The sequence below is a fragment of the Cinclus cinclus genome, chromosome 18 (genome assembly GCF_963662255.1).
Source record: "Cinclus cinclus chromosome 18, bCinCin1.1, whole genome shotgun sequence".
Taxonomy (NCBI): Eukaryota; Metazoa; Chordata; class Aves; order Passeriformes; family Cinclidae; genus Cinclus; species Cinclus cinclus.
Genome location: NC_085063.1, coordinates 15070229 through 15093643, shown reverse-complemented (window position 1 = coordinate 15093643; position 23415 = coordinate 15070229). Strand labels below are relative to the sequence as shown.

The following is a 23415-nucleotide window of genomic DNA, read 5'->3' as shown; positions in this document are numbered from 1 at the left end:
AGCACTGTAACTCAGTGGGAAGGAGATGGTGCAGAGTAGCTGACCAGCTGCTACGTGCTGGTTGCTGCAATTTCCTGTTCTCACACACCAGTCTGACCCGGCAGCCCTTGTTGCCTCCTGCTCTGATGCTCCCCCTTCCAACAGGGCTCCCTGGGACCCTTATTCTCCATCTACCTTTTTCCCTTTTCCTGTTTTTTTTTTTTTTTTTTTCCCTTCAGATCCTGGCCTTTGTGAGGTTCAGTCCTGGGTTTGTGTTTATGTTGACAGGCCTCTACTTTCCTGGCTAAACCTTCCTCCCTTTCACATTCCTTCCTGAATCCTTCCCATGGCTCCCAAACCCCATCTGTGGTTTCCCCTTGGCCAGGGCAAGCAGGCACAGCGAGGACAAGGTCAGTCGCATCCTGAAGAGTTACATCTGTACTCATCTCTTTTCTGCACTAGTCCCTCATGATTAAAAGCACATGACAGCTAAAAACAAAACAAGTGTGGAGCTTTCTGACCACACCAGTTGAAAGATTTAAGGAACAAAAACAACTCAAAAAATGAAGCTGAGGCCAAGGCCAAAACCAAAAAAACCCCAAACAAGAAAAAAGCAAAGAAAAAGCAAACCAGTACAATTTCTGGCCTGCTTTCTTAGGCCAGATGACCTACTCATTACGCCAAACAACTCGAGTGACTAGGAAAGAGAGTTTTAAGATTTTCCCTGTTCTACACCAGCCTGGTACAGAACTGAGCATTGCTCTGGTGACCAGGGCAGGACCCTTTGCTGCTGGTGAAGGTCACACAGGACTCCAGCCATGCCCTTTTCCCTGACCAGCACAGCTGCCATGGCTCTTCCACCACTGGCTGAGTGGATTTTACAACATCAGGAATGTTGTAAACTGCCTCAGATCAGTGTGGGCACAGCTGTAAGGGAGGAGGAGCAGACACCTGCATGGCACCAGCTATGACATGCAACAAGGAGGCTTCCAGCTGCACAACAGGAAGAGCTCTTCACCCTGAGAGCACGGCAGCACGAGGACAGGTCTCCCAGAGCAGCTCCATCCATGGAGTGGGGACATTCCATCCTTAGAGATTTTCAAAATTCCTCTGGACAAGACCCTGAGCAACCTCCTCGGACCTTGAAGCTGGAGCTGCTGTAAACAGAGGATGGACTGGAGCTCTCCAGAGGTACTTTCAATGATATTTTTCTCTGATTTCTTGGAGGACAGGATAAGGACCTGCCAAAGAGGACTGGGCTGCACAGCTGGGGAGCTTCTTCCTCTTCTGTGACCCAGAGCATGTACTGCATGAAGGAGAGGCACATGGACCTCACTGTCCTTCTCTGTCACAATCCCACTGACTCTCCCTCCATCTCTTTCAATATAGCTTCTGACTTTTTCACTGTGCTTCCCAGAAAAGCAAAGAAAAACTCCAAAATTATTATGAGCTAAAAACACGCAAGTTTGCTGAAAACTAATTTCTTCTTAGAGGAGTTCTCAAGGGAAACACTGACAATCTAGCTTTTAGTGACCAGATACTTCCAGCCATCCCTGGCAAACTCTTAATTTTAGTTTTCACAGAGAAAAGGAAGATGGTATTCACAAGGAAATTTCCTGTGTTTCATCAGCTTAAGTGCATCTTATCCTGGATCAAGCTTCATTATTTATGGATGAAGTGTTGTTCAAAATCTCTACTCCAGTACATCCTGGAAACTGAGATCAAAAAGTAGAAGTGCCTGAGTTTCTGATGAGTTGGAGGCCTGCAGTCCTACTGTTTCCAAGTGGAGGAAGATGTGCACGTCACTCTGGAAATCAGCTTGCACCACTTTGCAACGTGCCAGTCTCATTTTTAACTGGCACCTGTGGGCTCTGAGTCACCCCATGAGCTGTGCCTTGACTGAAGCCATGCACTCTGTCCCAAATGCTACTGCGATGCAGAGAATGAATTAAAGCAGATGGGGATTAGCAAACTGCAGATCATCGGAAATTAGCCAGTGTGGAAATAAAACCTTGGTCATAACTGGGGTAAGACTATCTAAGTAGGTCACCACAAAACCATATCAGATGAGCAAAGGAGGTGTAGGTTCAGTCTGTCAACATGAAACCAGACATTCTCCAGCTCTGCCCTGCCAGTAACACAAAGAAAAACAGTTGGTGTCCTAGTCACTGGTTTTTAAAATTCAGACATGTTCATGTCTATTCAGGTGGCTTTCACTTTTACGTAAATGAGTGTCAGTGTCTCTGTCATGAAACCGAAATTTCATTTGATTAAGTTCACAGCAGATATCTTGGAGGGCCTTTAAAACAATCTGAAGTACTCAAATCAGTAAGTGTGTTTGTACAACTCCCCTTTTATTTTCTAAGGTGGTCAAAGCAGAAACCAACAGAAATGCATGTGATGTTGTCCTGCACTGTCCCATGTCCCTGTCAGTGCAGCATCTCAAACTTGCACTGGATGGATGGATGGATGGATGGATGGATGGATGGATGGATGGATGGATGGATGGATGGATGGATATCCTCAAATAGCTTTGTAAGCTGAAAGGTGCTAATTAGCCTCATTTTCCAAAGCACAGGAGAGTTCAGAGACCCAACCCCAGCAGCAGTCTGGGCCAGGAGGGCATTTGAACTTAAACCAGATAAAGGTGGTTTAACTTCATTTGAATCTGCTGATTAAAATCGTTTTTATCAATTAATCGCTATTGATTGATAACTGATTCAAGTGCATGTTTACACTGGTTTTGAGGCAGAGGCCTCCTGATTTAGCTCAAAGGGAATTCAGCTTTGATGTGGCTGCGGCTGGGCAGTGAGAGCCGCGGAGCAGCTGCGCCCTCACACAGGGCAGCCCAGCCAGCGGGAAAGGTTTGGGAGCTGCAGGTGCACACTGATAGGAACAGTCGGGATGCAGCTCCTGCCCTTGGAACTGCACTGATGGGAACAGTCGGGATCCACGGGAACAGTTGGGATCCACGGGAACAGTCGGGATCCAGCTCCTGCCCACAGCACCGCAGAGCAGGCCTGGTGTGACACTGCAGCACATGTCACAGGCATTACAGCCAGGTGTGCAGAGCAGCCTCGGAAACCAGCCTGTGCCACTGTGACCTCAGTGGTGGCTCTGAGGGACAGGGAGCGATGCTGGCTCTGAGGGACAGGGAGCGATGGCGGCTCTGAGGGACAGGGAGCGATGGCGGCTCTGCAGTGGCTGCCCCCGCCGATAGGGGGCGCCCCAGGCGCCGCCGCCCCGGCACGCAGCGCGGGAACCGCGCCGTGCCCGCCGCGCGCGCGGCCGGCCCGCTGTCACGTGACACATCGGCGGCGCGCGGCCGCGGCCGTTCCGCAGCCGTCGCGCGGCCGGACGTGCCCGCCCGAGCACCGGAAGCGCCGGCGCGCGGGGCGCCGTGGGAGCGTGAGCCCGGCAAGATGGCGGAGTGAGTGCGGGGCGGCGGGGGCGGCCCGGGGCTGCGGGCCACGGCCGTGCCGTGCCGTGCCGTGCCGTGCCACGCCGCGCCGCGCCGCGCCTTACCCTGTCCTGCTGCGGGGCACGGCCGGGCTGTGCTGTGCCGCGGCGGTGCGGTGAGCGGGCGGTGAGCGGTGCGGGCCGTCCCGAGGGCCCCGCGCGGTGCCGAGGCTCCGGGGCTGGAGGCGGCGGGGCCGGGCCGCAGTCCCGATGGCGCAGAGTTTGAGCGCGGGGCTGTTGCTGTGCACACCCGCGTGGGCTGGGCGTGCCCTCGGCCTCGGACTGTCCCGCATGCCGGGCTGTCCCTGCATCCCGGGCTGTCATTGCATGCCAGGGCTCTGCAGTGTGTGAAGCAGCTCCACAATAGTCAGCTCCATAAACAGGAGCTTCCAGTATTTGCCTAATCCAAGTCTGCTTTGAAAACAAGACTGTGATGAGTTGGTCACCAGTACAAGTTCAACATGCTCTGGGGGCTGCTTGATGTGTGCGTATCTGTGGTGGGCTTTACTGTGCTTCTCCCATCCAGTCTATAATCACATATTATATTATCCTGACAGGTCTGCAAATGCCACCCGTGAAGTCATCAATGCCACCCTCCACACTCTGCTGGCTGCTACTACCAAGATGGTGGCACCTACACCTCCCAAACCCATCCTTCCAGTTCAGACTGGAGTCCAGGCTCAGCAAGAGGAACAGTCCAGTGGCATGACCATTTTTTTTAGTCTTCTTGTTATAGGTGAATGATGAACTGAAAGTCTTTTAACCTCTGTTAACTGTAGTCTGTGTGTGAGGACACAGGCTAACTCAAAATCATAGTGGTTTATTTCTCCTCTGGTTCTCTCTGTGAAGTGGGATTTTGCATAGGCACAGGGATTGAGAGCATTTATGGTGGTGAGAGCTACTGCTTACACTTCTGCTTCTTGGTTTATTGCCAAAGCGAGGTCTACTAAATCATTAGGAGGAGTTTGCTTGTATATTTAAAAAATACTACTTAAAAGTACCTTTTATTCTTTTCCAACACTCCTGAATCTCCATTGTTTTGCCTTCCCAGCTATTTGCATCATATTGGTGCATTTACTGATAGAATACCGGCTTCATTTTTTACCAGAGAGCGTGGCTGTTGTTTCCTTAGGTGAGTAACCGTGACATTTTTATGTTGGATTTGTGTTAATCCAGGGACTGTCATTAGTGTGCACTGGAGATAATGCTCTGTTGTGTGTTAGCTATCACTAGAAAGTAGCAGCAAACTGGATGCAGTGAAGAAAACTATTAATTCATAGAGTTAAATTGATTGAAGAAATAAAGAAATGAGCATACCTGCAGAGATTGGCCCAGGAAAATGACACCTATAGGGATGTCACTACCTGAGTACTTTGGCATCTTCCTCTAGTTTGCATCTTCAGGGTAGGACAAGATGTGCAGCACTCCCTGGTCCTGAGGCTCCAGCCTTCCCTTTGAGGTGATACATGTGTTTATATTATGTTGGCAGAATTACATCTGAGTGTGGGATTTCAGTGTGGCTGGGGACTGCAACTATGCTGAAAACTCACCTGGACTGCCAGATCCTTAATGATCCCAGCAGTACCATGGCAAGAGCTCTTCCTATGGCTAGAGCTGTAAGAGTCTCCCTTCGTGGAGATCTAGTGCTTACTTAATTTGGATTAAATTTGGAGTGTTCCTGAGCCTGTAGTTTTATGTCAGGGTAATTTAATTTATTTGTACGCTGTTGCTCCTGATTTATAAATGTGTAAATGAGAAGCAAATCAGGCCAAATACGTTCATTATTTTCTCTGCACGCTGTCTGATGTTTAAAGAACCTGGTCTGAGTGTTCCCAGCACCAGTTTATCAGCTGTGATTTGTCTGCAAGATTCTGTGATAATTTTTCTTCTCTTGCCAGTGATGCTTTCACTGACAGTTGTTATAAAAATACAACAAGAAGACAAAGATGCTTAGTTATACTCCTGAGGCAGCTCAAAGGACCATATTACTGGTTGACCAGGTAGATTATTTTTGATTTTGGGCTAGGCTGGTACCTTCTCTCATATTTCTTAACTGTATTTTTACACAGTTTCTCAACTGGAGTGAGTGAGCGGTGCTTGTCAGTAATTTATGCTTCCTAGAAAACAGGGATCTTCCATCTTGGGTGCTAGATTGAGAAAAGCTTAGAGCTGTTACTTGGCTGAAAGAGAAACATATTTTCTAGCACTGTGACTCCCTGGATTTGTAGGTAACTGTATGTGCTGGAGCCCACATCAAGTTTCTCAGACAATAGATTTTGGAGCTTCAAGCAGCATTCACTTGCAAGGCCCTATGTGAGTTTCTGCAGAAAAACAAACAGTTTCAGTTCTGTTCAGCAGAAAAACAAACAGGTGGGTGAGGATCCTGTGCTAGGGCTGGGTGTTGCACACACCCCTCACCTTCATAGCAGCATCATCCATCAGCCTTTTCTGCCTTTGTGGTTCAGTACCTGACACGAATCAGAGCTGCTGCAGTTCATCCTGGCTCACTCTGTCATCCTCACAGAAGCCACCCAGTGCTTGGTTCACTGTTGACACACTTCTCTTTCCCTTCCTCCTTATATTATTGCCATGGACAGGTGAGATGTCTTGTGAATGTACCTCCCAGTGTTCTGAAAGATGCCAGAAGGATGTTACTGTCCCTTCAGTATCCTTTCCCTTTGTACACAAAAACCCAAGTACAGGGTGTTGATTTGGCTTCAGATCAGGTTAGTTACCATGGTTGTTAAATAGCTAATCTCAATTTAAACATAATCCCCAGTATAAAATGCCGCAGTATAGTGATTGCTCTTGTTGACATAGTTTTGGATTTTCTTTGCTGTCATTCTGTGTATGCTGGGCAGTGCAGAGCAGAGGTGTTGGGCCAGCTTGTGTCCCTGCTCCTGCTGAGCTGTGCAGAGCAGCAGAGGCACAGGCATTCTCCCCTTTCTGTTTCTTGTATTGGCATCTCAGCTGCACGAGAAGGGTTTTAGTTGTTGGATTTAGTATTGCTGTGTGCTGTGTTCCTGTGAGCTCCCAACAAAATCCTGTTCAAGAGCAGGAAGGCTCCTTGCCCGGGCTGTCTCTGCTACTCATGGTGGTTCAGAAGGAGCAGTGCTGCATCTCTTGTGTTCTGTTCTGAGGTCGTGCAGGAACGTGCTCAGCTGGGTTTTGGGGTGACCTGTCTTTCCCCCCAGTGAGGTGACATGATACCAGCAGATGCAATTCCTGTGAGTCAGCAGGGTGTTATACCCAGGAGCAGCCCAGGTAACAGACGGCCTGTGTCATTTCAGCCTTTTGTAGTTGCTTTATAGGCTCAGTCATGTTTGAAGTGCTCTCAGCCCTGGTGACAGGACTGTGCACCTGTGTAAGCACTGGAGCTGCCAGCTCAGTGCTGCTCACGACCCTCTGGTCCTGTAATGCTCTGCCCAGCTGCAGGAGCACAGCTTGAATTTCAAGTATCCAGTTTTGCCAGCAGTGCCAGAAGTGAGGTGTGTCCTGTTTTGACTTGCAAATTAAGCAGATGCTCTCAGGAAGTTATTGAAGGCTGATAAAAGTGACAGCAGAGAGGAGAGTGTGATCTTCACAAGTGTTTTTCCTCCCATTGTCTAAGCTGCTCGGAGGCTTCTGGTTTATGGTTTCTAGGGGGTGTATCTCTCCTGGTGGACAGGGTGGGAGTGCATTCTCTGAGGCTGGATTTTGGTGCTCATCCTTACAAGTTGCTGGAATTTTATTGGTAAAAATAATTCCCAGAAATGTTTTTTCTCTTTGATTTGTTGCTGAGTTTTAACATGTTCTCAAGAAAAAATGAAGGTTGGTTGCAATAAGAAAATGCCTATCAAATTTTCCCAGAAAATGAGGTATAGATTAACTGTTACAGATTTACCCTTCTAATTAGCCCCTTGACAAAACTGACTTGCCTGATTTAATAGAAACAACTGATCAAAACCTCCATTCATTAATTTAGTAAAAAAGGAAGAGTAGTTTGTAAATGTATGTGGCATATGAGTGGCTGTGTCTGCATTCTGTCCTTCAAGGAACAGCAGACCTCTGATGTACCTTCATTTATGTTTTCCTCTTCCTATCCATAGAAACCATTTCATGGAACAATTATTTCCCCCCTCTGGGACCGATGCCTTCCCAGATTTTTGTATAAAAGAAGGCTTAGGCCTCATGGCTTTGTGTGTATGGCACATTCATCAGCAGCAATCCATGTGATTCTGTTTGTGAGACTCTTTTGTTAGCTGCAGCATGAGAGGAGGTCTCATGAGTTACAGGAAAGCACACTTAACATGAGTTACAGGAAAGCATATTTAAAGCTTTGCAGACATTCTGTACCTTTCATTTGGAGTATTTGACTTCTGTGTCCCAGTGTTTGACTATGAAGCCTCCATTTTGTAAATAATAAAACACAGCTATGCAGAAACACAGGTCTGAAATCTGGCTAAGACAAGTTCCCTATAAATACTTGAAAACAATTAACGACAGTTCATGAGTTAGCTTCATGACTTCCAGAAATTTTGTTACAGGTTTATGTCTTCATATTTGAAGATATCTGGGAGGAAAGAATACGATAACATTTAACTACAGAGTTTGCAGCAGCCTTGATAAAATTCTTCTATATTCACATTATTTCTACATGACTTAAACAGTGTGTAACTCATTTAGAAAATAGTTCTGACAGGGTCTCCACCCCGATCAGAGTTTGTTGCCTTCTTCATTGCCAGAAAGTACTATGATTTCATTCAAACAAAATTCACTTCTGTGAAGGAGACTGATTTCATTTAAGCTGCTTTAGCAGCAGATAGTATTGAAGTGACATGAAGCACAGATGCCTAACTCATAACTTGCTGATTCTTCATCAAGGAAGATGAAATTTCATTTGAGTGCAGCTTAGATGAGAAGTGTTTTTGAGTAGTTAAGCTGTTATCTTTCTGAACCAGTGAGCACCACACTCTCAGTAGGTCTGTTTGGAGTTGGGATATCCCAAGAGACAATCTCTTGTGCAGGGAAACTCTGCAGTTGTGTAACATACTGGAAACTGGGTATTTGGGTATTAAACACAAAACCACTCTGTGCTTTCATGGTTTAGGAATGAAGGACTTGCTGACTATGTTTTGCCTTGTTTTCACTTCTAATCCTTGGAGAGCTGATAAACAGTGACGTGTTTTGTGGCTATTTCAGGATGTTTTCTTTTTCTCTCCTAGGTATCCTTATGGGAGCTTTTATAAAAATCATAGAGGCTCAAAAGCTGGCCAACTGGAAGGTATAGTTGTAACAATTTATTTTTAATTGTAGAAAAATCCCTAAATCTTATGAAAAAGGCTTTGTAAGACTTGATGTTTTAGAGGGTGAGTTCTGGCAGAAGCTTCTCTAAGAGCTAAAGTCTACAATGAAGCAAGGATTTTGCCTCCTACTGTTTGTCCACACTATCAAAGCAGTGAGCTCTTCACTATTCCTGCTTTAATTTAAAATCTTGTAGCATTTAAACTGTGGTTTTGTTTCACAGCACTGAACAGTTTGTAAGATCAATGAATCAACTGAAGTCACAGTGATTTGAATTGCCAGTTCTAAGCACAGTTTATATCAACTAGGTGAACATCTTGGTCTGAGTAGGGAATTTTAGTCCTCGCTTGCAGTTTTATATTTCTTGGCCCTTACTGCCCTAAAGGAAGGTCTTTGTCTCCTTAGTTAAAATACATTAAAATGCATTGAAACATAGGTTTTCAATCTGATGTAGTTTTTGAACTACATATTATACTTCTTTTTTTGTCAGCTAACTACACTGGTTCTGTGTACACTCGTTTAAACAATTGCACAGCTCAACAGTTGTGTTGTAATATTTCATTTTTACATATGAAATCATTAGAAACAGTGGGGGCTGCAGTAGTTAGTCCTTTTTCATTCATGATTTTTGTCAACTGGATTTGACTTAAAATTGAAAATCGGTTAAATGGCCATGACATCAGCATTTTAAATTAGTTTCTTATGGATTAAATAATCTGAGTAAGATCATGTATGTTAGAGGGAAAAAAACCTTCATGCTCTGATTTGAGCACTTGTTCTCTAAGCACAGCTGGTGAATTATGGGGAGGTTTTCTGGGAAGGGTTGGTCATATCTTGGGAGGCACTGGGGAGCTGTGCTTGCTTATGTTGTCAGCCAAGGTGAAAGGCCACAGATATCACATTATTATTGCTTATTTGAGATAATTTCACTGTAATAAATCTTAGGTTTTAAAATAGGCTGGCATAATTTTAGATGTGAAATTTTCTAATCAATAATTGCAGACTGTATTACATGGTTCTAAATGGTTCTAAATTTACTAAATACCTTTTGTTTATCTGATAAGATAAAAAATGAAATATATAACTGCAGGCTGTATATCCCTGTACAAAGCAAATCTTGCCATGAAAACTTTGCTGCGTAATTTCTAATGATCACACCTTACTAAAGTGTTCATTAAAGTTCACCACTGGGACCTTGTGTTTGCTGGTGGTTCTTGGCTAGCACAGCTGAGAGTCAGAGTCCTCATGTTTTATTTTCCTCTGCTTCCATGCAGCACAAACACAGTCCTTCCTTTCCATTGTTCTCACTTCCTTGTCCAGCTCTGGTTTCAGGGCTTGTCCCAAGTGCAGTGACTCAGATCTGTGGGTTTTGTTCTGGTGCAGTGACTGTGCTGGCAGGAGCAGGCAGTGCCAGCCATTGGTTCAGGATTGTGTGTGCACAGTCATGGGCTGGAGCAGTTCAGCCCAAAGGATGAGTTTTGTTTTCTAAGCCCCCCAAATCCTTTAAGATGATTATCACTGGTGCAGGCAGGAATGAGACTTTAAAGAGATACCAGGGTACCTCTGGTTTGAAAGCTGGTATTAAAACAGAACAGTCCATCAGCTGTTTACCCTGGTTTAAACAAGTTAATCTGAGTTTGAGGAGGTGACAAACCTGTGTTCAGTGCTGGGGTTCCAGGAGGGAGTGGGTAAAGAGACTGCCCCTCACCTGAGACTCATTTGCCTTCTGTGTTGCTCTGCCAGCAGAAAAACCAGGGTGCCAGGCTGGGGGTACAGCGTGAGCACTGTTAGCCAGGGGATGAGATAAGTGACAAAGACTGAGGACACAAAAAAATAGCATCTTACCTCATGGTGGGTTCCAGTTATATCACTGTGATGGTAAAAAGGAACCGTCAGAATTCAATCCAGGCAGAAATTACATTTGCTGAGAAGATAGCAACCTCAGGCCCCTCAAGTGGTGTGTCACCTGAGCCTGGTCACCTGCAGGGCCACTGGGCTGATGATGTGATTTTCTTGTCAGGTGATGAGTTTTCCAGTGAAACTGCTTGGTCCCAGTTAACCTGCTCTGTTCCAACAGTGGCCAAGAGGTCGCTGTTCCCTGGCAGTCCTTACAGATTTCCAGACTCTCAGAGAAAGTGGGAATACTTTTTGTAGAAAAAGGAAGATTTTTCCTTTACCACAAATAACCTGTTTTCTATGCAGCTTTTTTTGGAGACAGTAGTTTAAAATAAGTAACTCCTAGATTTCTATCACTGGGTTGAAAAAGAACAATAGAAGTAGCAGCCTGGATTAGTTTGCTGTTCTTCAGTCTTCTAGTTTGTGATAAGAAGGGAGAAAGATTTTTCATTTTCCATCACAGTTTTTTTAAAAGCTTTACTTTTCAAAGAATGGTTGATGCTGTTTCAATAATGATGATTTCCCTGAAATTGTATTTTTTTTTTTTTTGCAGGAAGAAGAAATGTTTCGTCCAAATATGTTTTTTCTGCTTTTGCTTCCACCTATTATATTTGAATCTGGATATTCATTGCACAAGGTCAGTCCCTGCCAGACACTCATTTTGGATGTTGAGGTTTTGTTTGGATCAGATTCTGCTTTTAGTTATCCTAATGAAGCTTAGGACAATTGCATTAAATTCCATTATATTAATCATTAGGGAATTGAGAGTGCAAAATTTAAACCTCTTGATCGCAGAGTGCAGGGAGTGTTGCTTGTTGCTGATAACTGAGTGCTGGCAAGGTACAGCACAGACGAGGTTGTCCTTGGCTGGAGAGGTTTCTTACCTCAGCAGAGCTGTGCAAGGGCTGTGAAGGAGAAGTGGGAAAGGTGGGGTCACTCCACAGCTAAAGAAGAGGGAAAGGTGTGTAAGGTTCTGAGCCTTGCCTGGGGGCATTGTGCTTCCATGGGCATTTCTCACAGCTCTCCTCCTGGCCCAGGGGGTTTGGTGCTCCCTTGTGCAGCCATTCTGCTCCAGCTGTGCTCCAGGGGAGGGAGGGGACAGTGGCCATGGTGACACCAGGAGCTGGTACCAGCACTGGAGACCTTTAGTACAAAATCACAAGCAATGGACTAGAACTGGGAAGTGTACAAGCCTTTTTCACATGCCCTGTCTCCAGCAGAGGGATGCACTTACACTTTTGCCAGGTGGGGAATATGTCAGTGCTGGTGAATATCCAGCTGTTTGCCTGAGGACTGGGTTCTTGTTGTGGTGCCAGACTGGGAATCAGTCCTGGGAATCAGAGGCATTGCTATTGTCCTCAAGAGAGCTGCAGTCTGTCGGGGCAGATGGTGTGGATGTGTGTCCTGGGGTACCTGGAAACAAACTGAGCCTTTATAATCCAAAACCTAGCTGTGACTTAGAATCTAATTAAATGCAAACCCAAACATGAGTTTTCCTTCAGGCCATTTTTTTACTAATTTACTTATTTTATTACTGTGTTCCAGGGTAATTTTTTTCAGAACATTGGTTCCATCATTCTGTTCTCAGTATTTGGCACTGCAATATCAGCTTTCATTGTAGGTGGAGGAATCTATTTCCTGGGCCGGGTAAGACTTACTGCTTTGAAACACTTCAGTTTATCTGGCTTGTTATTTGAAAGTCCATTTTTCAAGGTCAGACAAAAGGAATGAAAGTGAATTCCTGGGTCACAAAGTGCAGTTCTCTGCTCTCACAAAGGCAGTGTTATACAACCCCTGCCATGGATATTGCTGGAGAGGCCGTGGAGTCTCCTTCCCTGGAAGTGCTCAAAAGCTCTCTGGACATGATCTGTGGACATTATCCATGGATAGGGTGCTCCAAGGGCCCTGTGGAGCAGGAAGGGTGGAGTAGGTGACCTCAGGTATCCCTTCCAACCCGAGCTCTGTGACACAGCATGTGCTGTGGGAAAAGCAATTAAGACTTGAGTTTTACTTTTTCCTAACTTCCACAATCTTCTGTTGAAAGGCTGTTCCAAAACCTGTGTTCTCTAGAGCCATCTTACACTCTACAATAGTATTTTTTTTTTTTTTGGCTTCTGGGGTTTGGTGTTTTCTGTTGATTATGTATAGACACAGATATTTATCTTTTCTCTCAGACTTCATTCTGGTAGGCCAAGCATTCTATGCTTTCCTCTTTGCCACTCAGATTTCTCTTCCTTTGATGTCTTGGTTACTCTGCTCACCTGACTCTGCTCTGGTTCCCTGATCTTGGGTGACCAGAATTGTTGCAGTAGATTACTATTGGAGGGCAATGTTAAATGGATAACATCACTACTGTGAATTTTTCTTCATAATGAACTCAGGATTTGATAAATAGATGGGTTTTTAAGAGCAGCAGAACACCACAGTTGATTGTGATTATGTTCTATCCTTTCAGGCTGATGTAATTTATAAACTCAACATGACAGACAGGTAAGCTCTTGGGGAAATGGTGTAGTACATGAAATGAAGTTTTCTGCAGGTGGGAAATGCACTGCAGTTGGCCACCTCTTTTGGTTAGTGTTTAGATTGCTGAGATTCAACTTTGTGTATGAAACTAAGAAATAGATGGACCACTTCTAGCCCTATTTATTACACCCTTATTTCCAAACAGTGTTGTACTATATTCCATTCTGTTGCATTCTAGTCTGTTCTGTTCTGTGCTCAGTGATTTCTTTAGACAGATACTTGGTATTTTAACCAAACTTTAAGATTTGTAAATTTTGATTAGTTGGTATTATTAATATATGGGATAAGGGTATAACTTCCTTGTCCATATCTTCTCTTAAAAGACAGAATAAGTTTTTCAGTATCAATAATGTAGATTTTTTCAAGAACCTGGCAAGTTCCTGTGACAGGAAAGAGAGTACAACTTATCTCTGTGTAGAAATTGTAACAAGTCTTTGTTACTGTTGTTCATGTTAGCTACTAGGTAGGTATTTTTCTTCATCTAGTTTCCTCTTTTGTGTTCTTCCAGTTTTGCATTTGGCTCTTTAATATCTGCAGTTGACCCTGTGGCTACTATTGCCATTTTCAATGCCCTCAATGTGGATCCTGTGCTTAACATGTTGGTTTTTGGAGAAAGTATTCTCAACGATGCAGTCTCAATTGTCCTGACCAAGTAAGTGCATTGGAAGCACACGTTTATGGAAACAGCAACTACATCATTTTCTATTAGTTTTTCAGATACACAGTAATTCTTCCATCTTCATTTGGAACAAATGGTGTATTTCAGGTTAAAGCCTCGTTAACCCTAGATCACTGATTGCTTCCTAATTCTGTTCATTATCAGCCCTCGTTCCATCTGAGGGTCCTGACAACAGGAGCCCCACAAGTCACCAGTCAGCCACAGAAATTTTCACCATCCCAGAGCTGCTCTGTCTCTGTGCCACTGTGGCTGGGGAGGGATGCAGCAGCATCCATGCAGTGGGGTTGTCTTTGTGCTGGGGCTGCCACGGGAAAGAGGAATGTCCAATATCCTTATCGTTCACCTATGATAATTCTTTGGGGCTGAAAGAGTAAAAAATGGATAGATAAATCTTCATGTTATTGCTGAAGCCAATAGATGTGAGTGTGAACGTATAGAAGGAACAGCTGTACCATGCAAGGAGTGAAGTCAGAGTAATTTTCTAACGAATTAATTGCTTTTGTTACAGTTGTCATGCCTTCAGGGAAGATGCTGGAGGCTAGAAGCAGCCATAAGCAACACTAGCTGTAATCTGTGTGTTCTTTGCACAGAATTTTCATGAAATATATTCCTGAGATTCAAAGAGGTTTCTCCCCTTTCCTGTTAAGAGCTTCTTTGTTTTCCATCAGTGACCTTCTTGTCTCTCATCTACACCTAAATATTTGATGAGAGTTCTTCCTGTTCATTTGTTCTTCTCAGAGGATCGCATGAGTTTTTACCACTGTAAAATGTGTTTCCTTTTCCTTTTCAAAGTTGGAACATTGTTTTGAAATCCTGGGCATCACCATAGCCTATTTACGCCATTCTGGGATTCTTCAGAGGAGCAGTGCTGGAATTTTAGCAGAATTAGGTTTCCCTTTGGGGATTACACTAAGGCTTGATTTAACGTCTTTTGACATTCCTCTTGTTATATATATCACAGTAAAAGCCTTTTAAGAGTGGTAGCAACAAAGAAATGGGACTCTTTTTTGTTGTTATGCTCAAAAGATGTTTGATATTTTTGGATCCAGGCTTAGAATGTATAACCATTTCTTTTTATTTCTCTATTAATTGTATCTAGCACAGCAGAAGGTTTGACAAGGGAAAATATGTCAGATGTAAGTGGATGGCAAACCTTTCTACAGGCACTGGGATACTTTCTCAAGATGTTCTTTGGCTCTGCAGCACTTGGCACACTTACTGGTCTTATTTCTGCATTAATATCCTTTTTAATTTTGGCGATGTATATGTATGCATTGGTGGACTGCAACATTCTAGTAGCATTTTCCTTCCCATCTTCTCCAGCATTTTTTAAAGGATATTTCTTATTAGACTTTATTTTGGTTTTATGTTAGTGTGCATGGATGTGTATTAAAAGTGGCATCAATTTTTTATGAATATAATTAAGGTCTGAAATGTTGTATAATAGCTTATGTGCATTGGAGTGTTACAAGATCTGGTAATTGTTTTGTAAATTCATAATATATTAATTCCATTTCAATACCAATCCATTTTAACAAGCATATGGCTTCTTTTTTACATACATAAAATAGTTAATTAAAAAGAAAAAAAAGACTGCTTTTCCCGAGGGCCTTTGAGTCAGCCCAGCTGGTTTGTCCCTATGGATCATGTGCAGGCAGCTGAATGCAGACACTGTTCTGTTTGGATTTATCCTGGCTTGTATTTTGCCTCTCCCGCTTCCATGAATTGGTTGCTAAACAACCCAGGAGCTGCTCTGCTGAGATCAGGAAGGCTGTTTGCTGTAGCCCAGACACCTTTGTTACTTTTTGGGCTTGTTTAATGCTAGCTCTGAGTTCACTGTGTGAGCTCTGGGCTGTACAGCAGTCACTCATGTCAGCTGGGACACACTGCCAAACACTTGGTTTGTAAACAACAGGAATGGAGGAATGGAATGTTTGATTAAATACAGACATATTTCCCCTTTTGGTTCATCAGCCTCATTCAACAAACTTGAATATTATTCCATGCATCACAACAAAAGAGGGAGATATTCAAATCTAATTCGACTCATATCTAAATTATACTAACTCAAAGAGAAAAGCAGTTTATTTTCCATTTACAGTTAGTTGTGCCTTGAAAGTACTTGATTTACCTGTTGTTATCAGTATTGTAGAGGCACATCAGCAGAAGATCCTTTTTTGTCTCTAACTCTGTCTTCTGACATACTTCTACCAGCAGTAGCTTCTATAAGAAACATTCCTCACATAAGAAATTACTGATCTTTCCATACTTGAGTTGACGGCCAATATGTAGTTTTTATTGGCTATTCAGTTAAATACATTAAGCATAATTATTGTTTTGTAATGGAATGAACACATCAAAATATTTCTTTGATTTATTTTTAATTTACTTTTTTCCATAACATTTCCGTGTGTACGTACTAAAGCACATTGATTTAAGGAAGACACCTTCCCTAGAATTTGGGATGATGATTATCTTTGCTTACCTTCCTTATGGACTTGCAGAAGGGATCTCGCTCTCAGGTGAGTAGCAAAATGAGTTCTGATCACACTTTGAGATGTTAAAATATTTCTGTTGCTGTAGAAACAGGTTTTGCCTTGTGAGAAGAGTACTCTGGAGGGTCTCAGCAGCAAATCCTTGCAGAATCTTCTGTTGCTCTTGCCCACAGGTATCATGGCAATCCTGTTCTCTGGCATCGTGATGTCTCACTACACACACCACAACCTGTCCCCAGTGACACAGATCCTGATGCAGCAGACACTCAGAACTGTTGCTTTCATGTGTGGTAGGTGCTGCCTGCTATTGAATCTGGTATTAATAGTTTAAAATTTCATTTGCATGGGATGGTGATTCTGTAGGAGCAGCAGAGGTGTGAATTTGCATCCAGGCATTTGTGTGTCAGTGGTGCTTGTGTTTAGGAGAAGAATTCCTGAGAGTGGAGGCTGGAAGGCACTCAAATGTCACCTTTCCTGCCACACTGGATAAAACAGGCAGTAAATCTCTCTCCCATCCTGTAGGCTCCTGCTAAGATTTGCCATAAGATTGATGGCCAGATAGAGATCTCTGACTTGTGTGTTCCTCTGGTTTGTTTTTAGTTCTGGGAGATGGGGTTTGAGTGGTAGTTTTTATTTTTTTTTTTTATATGAAAAGCCACTTGCAAAAACAGTAACTTCAAATATAGAGGTTTTTGGAAGTAGTGCAAACAGCTCAGAGTCTCGAGCCTTTCCAGTTCCTTTTTCAAACCAAACCTTTGAAGAAATGACATGTTCCTGCACTGCAAACACGTCCCTGACTTCTGGGGCCTGTCATGAATGAGTTCTGTATTGTTTGCAGAAGGATGCAGTGTGATCAGGGAGTGGCTTTGCTGCAAAGTGAACTTAACCACTCCTTAGTGAGCATCAGCAGCTCTCCAGGGCTTTGTCAGGAAATCCCATTTTATGTACTGCATGTAGTAATTAATAACAGGAGTAGGAAAGGTTTTCTAGAATTGTTTATTGAAGATGTGATTTCTCTTTTTCAGAAACGTGTGTTTTTGCATTTCTTGGCCTGTCAATTTTTAGTTTTCCTCACAAGTTTGAAATGTCCTTTGTCATCTGGTGCATAGTAGGTATTTACTTTCTTCCATATCTTTTTAGATGCATTTTTGGTATTGGGGAAGGGGAAAACACCTTGCAGCTAAGAGATTTTAGAATAAGTGTTACAATTTATAGGCCTTCATGAAAATATCTCAGACACCTTTCCTAATTCTGTGTCTTAAACCCATTTCAGCATGCCTTAATGCAGTGACTGAATTTCCTTTCACATGGGGCTTGCCTCCATCTGTTGCCATTGTAATGGTTTAGTATCAGCATGAAAAGTGTGTTCCCTTTTGCAGAGTCCAGTGAGGGCAATGTGGATCCATTTCCAGTTGTGTTCAGCACACTGGCCCATCCCATGGTTCAAGGGAAGGATTGTTATCTGCAGCTTCCCCAGGCAGGGATATCAGCACAGGGAACTGCTCTGCCTGCATTGCACACAACTTCCCTATCTAATATATATCTAAGGTGTGACACTTCCTTCTGTGTAGCATTGCCCTCTCAGGTATAATGCAAATTGTGTAATTTTGGGGTGATTCATAAAGAAAAACAGCACAGCCCTTCAAGGATCCTGCTGACTAATTCTAGGATATTTACCTTATCAAGGTCCATTTGTAGTGGAGCTTAAAAACAATGCTCTGAGAAAACCCTGCCTTTTTCCTAGTTAAAGTTTTCACTGTGTTTGTTAACTGTTTGCCATTAAATCAATAGTCCCTTTTTTTTCTTTTCTGCTCTCAGAGTGTTGCTTCAGTGTGGGGAATGTTTTATAGCCATTCCCAGGGAAGTGTTGAGAAACAGCCTGATGTGCTATTTGTCTGGCTCCTGGCCTTTCTGAGCAACAGGGCCACAGGGAGACAATAGAAATACCTTATTGCCTCTTGGCTGCTGCACCAAGGGAATGATTCAAGGAGCTGAACTGAGGAACACTTCTACCCAGTAATTCTTGGTCTCCCTGGAATGCCTCCTGGGTTCCATTTATTTATTGTAAGTAAAGTAGCCTGGTCTCCATCAGTGACAGGTCTGATTTAGTTTCAGTTAAGCAGACAAAATGCTTTAGGAGTAACATTCCACAGTGCCCTGTGCTGAGCACACCTGCCTGTGAGCAGAAAGAGCATATTCACCTTCCCCTGTAAAATCAGCTGCAGCTGGGGCCTCATGGATGTAACACATCAAATGGGCTTTTGCTTTTATTTCTGTTTTTCAGGTGCTGGTTCTGTTTGGTAGAGCAGTGAATATTTTTCCACTTTCCTACCTACTCAACTTTTTCCGTGATCATAAAATCACTCCCAAAATGATGTTTATCATGTGGTTTAGTGGTAAGTCAAAGCTCAAAATACTGAGAGCCAGAAAAAATGTTTTATCTCTTTCATTGTGTGGCCCACTCTAGGAGGAACTGGTTTTTCATTGGTTGAGCAGAACTCAACTGAACGTTTGCACTATTCTGAAACCCAAGTGCAGAGAAATGTTCTCTTTCCCCTTTGTGCTGGAGGACTTTGCTCTGGTGAGCCCCACAGGAGCTTTTCTGTGTAGAGGCTGCTTGTCTCTCTAGCCCAACAGCTTCACAGTTTGAACAGCAGTCTCTGAAATGCTCCGACGTGTTTTAGGGTGGTAGCCAAGTGCTGGATACTGGGCATGCCATAGGATTGTAAAAAGCCTTCCCAGGGCGGAGAATTCCTGTTGAGTTCTGCGGGTTGGTTGACCCTGTTGCTGCTGTTGGTTGACTCTCCCTTGCTGCCCTGTTCTCTCCCTGAGGATTACGTGGTGCCATTCCCTATGCCCTCAGCCTCCACCTGGGCCTGGAGCCCATCGAGAAGCGGCAGCTCATCGGCACCACCACCATCATCATCGTGCTCTTCACCATCCTGCTGCTGGGAGGGGGAACCATGCCCCTCATCAGGCTCGTGGACATTGAGGACTCCAAACCACGCAAGAGGAACAAGAAGGATGTCAATCTCAGCAAGACAGAGAAGATGGTTTGTCTGGGGTTTTCATTCAGAAGATCACTGGGGTTTGGTGGGGGAATTTTTCCCTTTAAATATTTTTCATGACTAAAAAATAAGATTAAGGCAGTAGAAAAAGCTAAGGTAGTAGGACAAAGCCACACAATATAATTTTAAAGTATCCTGAAGACAGAGTTTGGTTAGTGTTGTACAAAATATCTGTTTGGACAAGGGGAGGAGAAATAGTCTTAATTCAGCCCAATTACAAGTTGATCTATATCAATTACAGTAACCAAAGCATAAAGCAGATGATAGAGGATTGAGTCATATGCAGAGAGAAAGTGGTTGGTACAGTGTAAGATGGAAATTAATCATAGAAGGCAGATGGAAATTATTTTGAAAAATTCAAAGGCCATGAGAAGGTGGTAACAATAGCCCCCCTCTGACTGGAGTTCATTTTAAAGCAATTTCTGGCAAAGCAAGAGATCTGACAAAGCCAAAATCCACTCTGGAACCTCTTGTGCAAAAGACTGAAGAATTAAAACTATCACAGGACATTTTTTGCCTGTTTTTCCCTAAACCATTGAAGAGTATATGTAGGGTACTGTTCTGTAGGATCTTGAGAACATTTTTTCTTTGTGTGAGGTTGATTTAGTCTGCAGAATTACCTTTGCACTGCCCACACAAGGAAGTACAGGAGGAGTGCAGGGGCAGGGCTCATTTTCAGTGGGACAATGACAGCAGTGGTGCTTGCTGGATGACAGCATTGTCCAGCTCACAAGAGAAAACCTGCACAGTAGAAACCTGTTCTCAGCAATAGTGACAACACAAAACATGGAACATTTGAGGTCTTTTCCCTTTCAGCACAGAAAGGGAAGCTAAGAGGCTCTGGGCTTTGATGGCTGAACAGACTCATAGAGCCCTAAGCCCTGCAGGGCTGGCTTGGGGATCATTTCCATATTGTTCCACCATGGCAGCTGGGTGTCATAAGGGAGACCACAGAGCAGGGGCTGATCAGGGTGGTGGATGTCTGCCACTACTCTTGGGTAATTCTGATATTTGTGATTTTTCTAGGGAAACACTATAGAATCTGAGCATTTATCAGAGCTCACAGAGGAGGAGTATGAAGCCCAATACATAAAACGGCAGAACCTCAAAGGGTTTATGCGCCTTGATGTCGAGTATTTGAATCCTTTCTTCACCAGAAGACTCACACAAGAAGTAAGTCTTTGTTGTTTTCTTGAAGAAGAGAAACTGGTGGAGTTGGTTGTTGTCCTCAGTACCACACAGGCTCATGGTGCAGCCACTTGTGTGGGGACAGTGGGACATCTGTGTATTGCTCATGCATAGAGAGAGCAGCTGTTCATCACAGCTGCTCTGTAAGTTGGATTACATGAGCATCTCAGAGCTACCCCACTTAAACTTGGTGTAAGGATTTGCTGAACTCGCCTTCAGTGGTGCAGAGACCCATGAAGGGCATCAGGAGTCTCTGGCTGCTGCTGCTGCTGCTGTTAGAAAAAGCTGCTGTCACTCAGGGAGAGTTTTAAAGTGCTGTCTCACACTGTTCCTGCCTCTTGCTGTCAGTGGTGCTGTGACTTCTGGAGCTGTGATGTTGCTGCCTGGGAAATGGGCACCAGTGTTGCACCTTTCCAGACTGCTCCCTTTCCAGAGACCAAGGCTCTGAGGCTGTAAATGCAAAACAACACCTGACACTAGCTTGACACTGAGCAGCCCCAAGGTGTCAATACTGTGCCATTTGCACTCCCATGCTTCAGAAATCTTGAGGCTCCTTAGCCACAGGATTCACTGTTTTTCAAATTTCCCATGGAAGCATTTTGGCTGTGCACTTCATAGTTTTGTTTAAGTGCACATTCCATCTTCCTAGCCTGCTCAAAAGTACTGTTTTTCCTCTTGTTTTGTACTTTTCAAAAGTACCCTTTCAGCACTTTCCTACAAAAAATAAAGTCATTTATTGCAAAACCAGAAAGGAATCAAGAAACCAAAGTAAGCATCTGATTCACAATTGGTAGCCAAAAGCATGGGCTGTCATCCAGAATGCAACCAAAGGCTGGAAAAATAAGCATGTGAATCACCAGGGCAGGCCACAAGCTTCCCAGCGTCCCTGTTGGGAACACGAGGAGGACAGTCAAAGCCAGGCCCTGCAGACAGCATTAGGATTGTTGGAACACACAGAGCAGGACTGTCTGGAGAACACAGGTACAAACAGCCGTCATCAGAGCTCATCAGAGCTCATCCGCAGCAGTAATTACTGACTGAGCACCTGATGAGTATTTTCTGGTGGCAGCAGAACGGCTGCTGGAGCAAGGATTGCCAGAGGAATGCGTGGGGCTGTGGCCCTGCTGCGCCCTGGCACCGGGGGTGCTGCAGCAGTGCAGCATGCTCTGATTGCCTTTGCAGGACCTGCACGACGGGCGCATCCAGATGAAGACCCTGACCAACAAGTGGTACGAGGAGGTGCGCCAGGGCCCCTCGGGCTCCGAGGACGACGAGCAGGAGCTGCTGCAGCAGAGCGGGGCCGGCGCGCGCTGAGCCCGGGGCCGCTCCCGCCTCCCGCGTGTGCTCCTTGGGCAGGTGAAACCCACGGCTCTGCTGTGACCGCGGCAAGGGAGACCCACGGGCTCACTGAAGGAGGAGCCTTTTGCTGCATAGGGAATTCCGCGCAGCCAATGATGACACTGTTAATGGGGAGGGGCTTCTTCCCATCCCAAAACCTGCTGTGACCACGCGCTGCAGTGCAGGGCCCTTGTGTGGCTCTGCAAAACAGAATGAATTGCACTTTACCTTTTATATATATATATATATATTCATTCACAGCATGAAGAGAACTGACAGTTTATACTGTGAATTTGTTTCAGCACTAGTAAAGGGAATCTGACTGGAAGAAATGTATAATTTATGGAATTTGCACATTTTGAACCTAGAAAAGATGCATACCTTGACAGGAGCAGATCCTGCACATACAGGGAATCACCTCTGAAAATGCAGTTTTGTCATTCAAGAAATTCTTGATTTCTGTTTTATGGGATTTTTTTGGTTTTAATACTAAGGGATATAATCTACAGTACTGATTAAAGCATGATTTTGGGAAAGTGGGGGCCTGTGACAGCACAGAACTGCGTTTGAAATTGTAGTTTCTTTTCCTTGGCTAAAGCCAGTTGCAGTTGGGTCTCTGTAATTGGCAGTTGCTCCTTGTTGGCACTTTGGCTTCAAATCTTAGAAAAGAGCAGCTTCTGTTTTGCCTAATTTATGAAGCGTCCCTAACACTCCAGAATTCACCAGTGGAACTTTCAAGCTTCAGTGGAAGCAAAAGCAGCACAGAGATGAGGAAAAAGAGCCTACAAAATCTAATCCAGTGGCTGAAGCAGCCCCTGCTGGGAAGTGCCAAACAGCTTCCATTAAGCTGTCCCATTTTTTTCTCCTGCTTACACTGTTTCAGAGTCTGTGGTACCACTGCATTTGTTCTCCATGGCCCAGTGCTTGCTCAGCGGTGCCAGCACCTGAACGTGTTTGTTGCACGTTTGCCATGGTGACACATGCAGCAGTTTGCTCCCACTGCCAAATTCCTCTTGGCCATTTGCATATCCACTGCCAGGATGTGAATTGCAGTTCAGCACCCGAACGTGACACGCAAATGCACATGTTTGTTTCTGAAGATGTGAGACTTAGTTTTGGTCTGGTTTTGCTACCGAGTTTTTTAATCCACTGCTTACCTACTGAGAGAATAAAAGTTCAAGAATGTATTTGAAGTTCTGAATCTGTTGTCTGAGGAGCTTTTCAAAATACCACCTCTTGTCCCCTGCTGCCTTTCCTTACCTGTGGAGGGGGCCTCCCTGCTTGTACCAGAGCTGGGCCATGCACAGCTGGGGCTGAGCAGGCTGTGAAAGCCATAGGTGCTTGCTTGATGCATGGGAGGATGTGTGTGAAAATCAGCCTTTTCGTCACCCTTCCAGACCCCTGCCGACTGAATTACAATTCAGTTATCATCACTGTTACTGCGTTTCTCACCTTGAGCCTTTACACCCAGGAGCTGGAAGGTCCCTGAGAGCTTCTCCTCAGG

General features: G+C 44.3%; 1 protein-coding gene across 1 annotated transcript; it reads left to right on the top strand.

The window, feature by feature from the left end:
* The first annotated feature begins 3401 nt into the window (after positions 1–3401).
* Positions 3402–22087, top strand: SLC9A8 (solute carrier family 9 member A8). The gene is made up of 16 exons (XM_062504866.1): positions 3402–3409; positions 3996–4174; positions 4490–4570; positions 8643–8701; positions 11171–11254; positions 12163–12264; positions 13073–13107; positions 13652–13795; positions 14922–15060; positions 16239–16344; positions 16491–16607; positions 17343–17425; positions 18602–18713; positions 19150–19370; positions 20412–20558; positions 21756–22087. Exons 1-16 carry the CDS (start codon positions 3402–3404, stop codon positions 21885–21887), a joined length of 1749 nt encoding a protein of 582 aa, XP_062360850.1. The 3' UTR covers positions 21888–22087.
* The last annotated feature ends 1328 nt before the right edge of the window (positions 22088–23415 follow it).